Here is a 2,411-nt window from a genome sequence, read left to right on the forward strand (position 1 = left end):
GGGGGGGGGAGCAGGGGGACGGGGAAGCGCCTTACGGAGACACGGGTTTTCCGTGAAGTCTCGGAGAAATTTTTCACACTCCTCTTCCAGGTTGCCGCTGCCTTTGCAGGAGCACCAGGGCGAGATGGTGATGCTGGTGGTGCTGGCGTCCACGTAGTTGGGAGTCATGTCGAAACCTGCTCCCGGGTGAGGAGGAGGAAGAGGGATGAGGAGCTGCGGTGGGAGAGACCCTTCCCCATCCCATGCCCCCGGCACTCACCGATGAGCCCTGCGTAGGAGCCCAGGCACGCCTGGTAGTTGTCCCCGGGGCAGCTGGTCAGGGACTGGAAGGAGGAGGCTTGGCAGTTGGCGTGGAAATCCGCCAGCCGGGACCTGGGAAGAGAGGGAGGGGGACGGGATTTTCACCACTGCTCCCGGCATGGAGCCATTCAGCAGCACGGAGCAATGTTTAAAAAAAAAAAAATAAAGGTGAGAAAAGAGGATAGATGGGATGGAGAGAAGATCTGAATGAGATCCAGACTCCGGAGGTGCAACTTCTTCTCTCAGGGGCAAGGAAGGGGTGTCTGCCTGTGTGGGGTGGGGGGTACCCCACTGGCATGGGACCCCCATCCTTCCCTCCTCCACCGCTTCCCCTCCCCAGCCCTTCCCAAGCGCGGCTCGACGGGCAGCGGGATTTGTGTTGGAACAAACCAAATGACCAAGGCAGAAGGATGAAGAAACAGGCAGGATGGAGAGACGAGGCTGGACAGATGGACCAGGTGGACAGACGGATGGGCTGCAGCTTTCCAAATCGACTCAGTCATTAAATGAGCAGACACGAGGCTGAGCTGTGGCCCGGGCTGGATCTCAATCACAGCGAGGCATCGCTGCAGAGCAGCCAAGCTGCTGACACCGGAGATGAGACCTTGCATTTCACAACAGAAAAATCTCCTCAGCTCTTTTTTTTTTTTTTTTTTTCCACCCTTCATATAGGAAGAAGAAGGCATACATTATTTTCTTTAGCTTCCTTTTCCTTCCTTCTTAATTAAATGTCATCTTTGTCCAACTGGAGATTGAATCATCCAATGCTACCTGCCTAAAGCCATAAGAACTGATGGAAATAAGGGCTAGAAATTGTGTTGGTTTTTTTTTTTTTAATAGGAATGATTTGTTTTCAGAAGGTTTTGATCAAATTAGACGGAAGAATAAATGAAGTGACTGAATGAAGTAGAAGAGATCCGCAGCGATACCTCCCATCCACCCAGCACTTTGCATCCCACCAGATCTCCAGTGCACAAAGGGAGCGGGGAGCAGGTACCGCCGAAGGAGAGATGGAACCGGGGGATATGGGGGCAACTGCTCCGTGACATGGGGAAAGGGGACAGGCTTGGGCTAAAGCACCAATTTCAGGAAAAAAAAGGGGATTCTGCAGCTCTCCTATGGCACGTGTGAGACAAGGAGCCAACTTGCTCCCTCTCCTTCCTCCTGAAGACAAACCTCCCCCATCCCAGGAGCGGGTTATTTCCACCAGACCCACGTTTAATCTCCTCCCACATGGGGGGAGAAAAACTCCCAACACCAGCGACGCAAAGAGGGTGGCTGGGGTCCCATCCTGCACCCCTCGCTGGGGTCCCATCCTGCGCCCCTCGCTGGGGTCCATCCTGCACCCCCCGCTGGGGTCCCATCCTGCGCCCCTCGCTGGGGTCCATCCTGCACCCCTTGGTGGGGTCTCATCCTGCACTCCTCGCTGGGTCCCATCCTGCACCCCTTGCTGGGGTCTCATCCTGCACCCCTCGCTGGGGCTGATGCCCAGCTCTCAGCACGCAGTTTCCCTCGCCGCAGCCATGCACAAAGCCCAGCACGTGCAGAAAAGCTTTGCCAGAGGATATTCACAGGGTTCAGCCCCCCTGCAGCCAGACCCAGCCTCGGGACAAGGGGTCCCGCTCCCCGTTTGCAAGGTGGGAGCAGAGGGAAGAGCCTGGGGCGGGTGTCACAGAGCAGCAAAGCTCCAGCTCCGTTCACACAATCCCCATCGCAGGAAGGTGTTTGGACTCCCTCCTTCCCCCCGTTCCACGGGAGATAAATCAAGTTCCCGACAGCATCTCCCCTCTCCCCAAATTGGAGGCGAAGGCACGTCAAGTCTCTTAAAGAACTGCGGCAAGTTCATCACCGAGCGCCGCGGAAATTTGTCACGCTGCTCCCCGGGGCCCTGCTCCTGGCTTGTAGCATCCTCTAAGGCAAATGTTATTCTTTTCATAATACATGACATGCCAGCTGGTAATCTTTCCAGAATATCCAAGCCAGATGTCACTCAAATATACAAGGAGTTTGCAGTCACTGGATGAGACTCGAACTGCCAGGAATAAACCTTGCTGGAGCCGACCCATCGCTTCTCAGATTTCTGCTTTTAAGTGCCTGGGTTGGGGGGAAAA

At 55.4% G+C, this 2,411-nt stretch overlaps 1 protein-coding gene across 1 annotated transcript in view; it reads right to left on the reverse strand.

Moving 5' to 3' along the window:
- GFRA2 (GDNF family receptor alpha 2) overlaps nt 1–2,411 on the reverse strand; it is a gene marked incomplete at both ends in the record, with an annotated part of 14,590 nt that overhangs the window by 883 nt on the left and 11,296 nt on the right. The window contains 2 exon segments of the mRNA XM_010081124.1: nt 36–176; nt 260–372. Coding sequence (XP_010079426.1) covers nt 36–176; nt 260–372 — 254 coding nt within the window.

The sequence above is a fragment of the Pterocles gutturalis genome, unplaced genomic scaffold (genome assembly GCF_000699245.1).
Source record: "Pterocles gutturalis isolate BGI_N339 unplaced genomic scaffold, ASM69924v1 scaffold8569, whole genome shotgun sequence".
NCBI classification, from domain to species: domain Eukaryota; kingdom Metazoa; phylum Chordata; class Aves; order Pterocliformes; family Pteroclidae; genus Pterocles; species Pterocles gutturalis.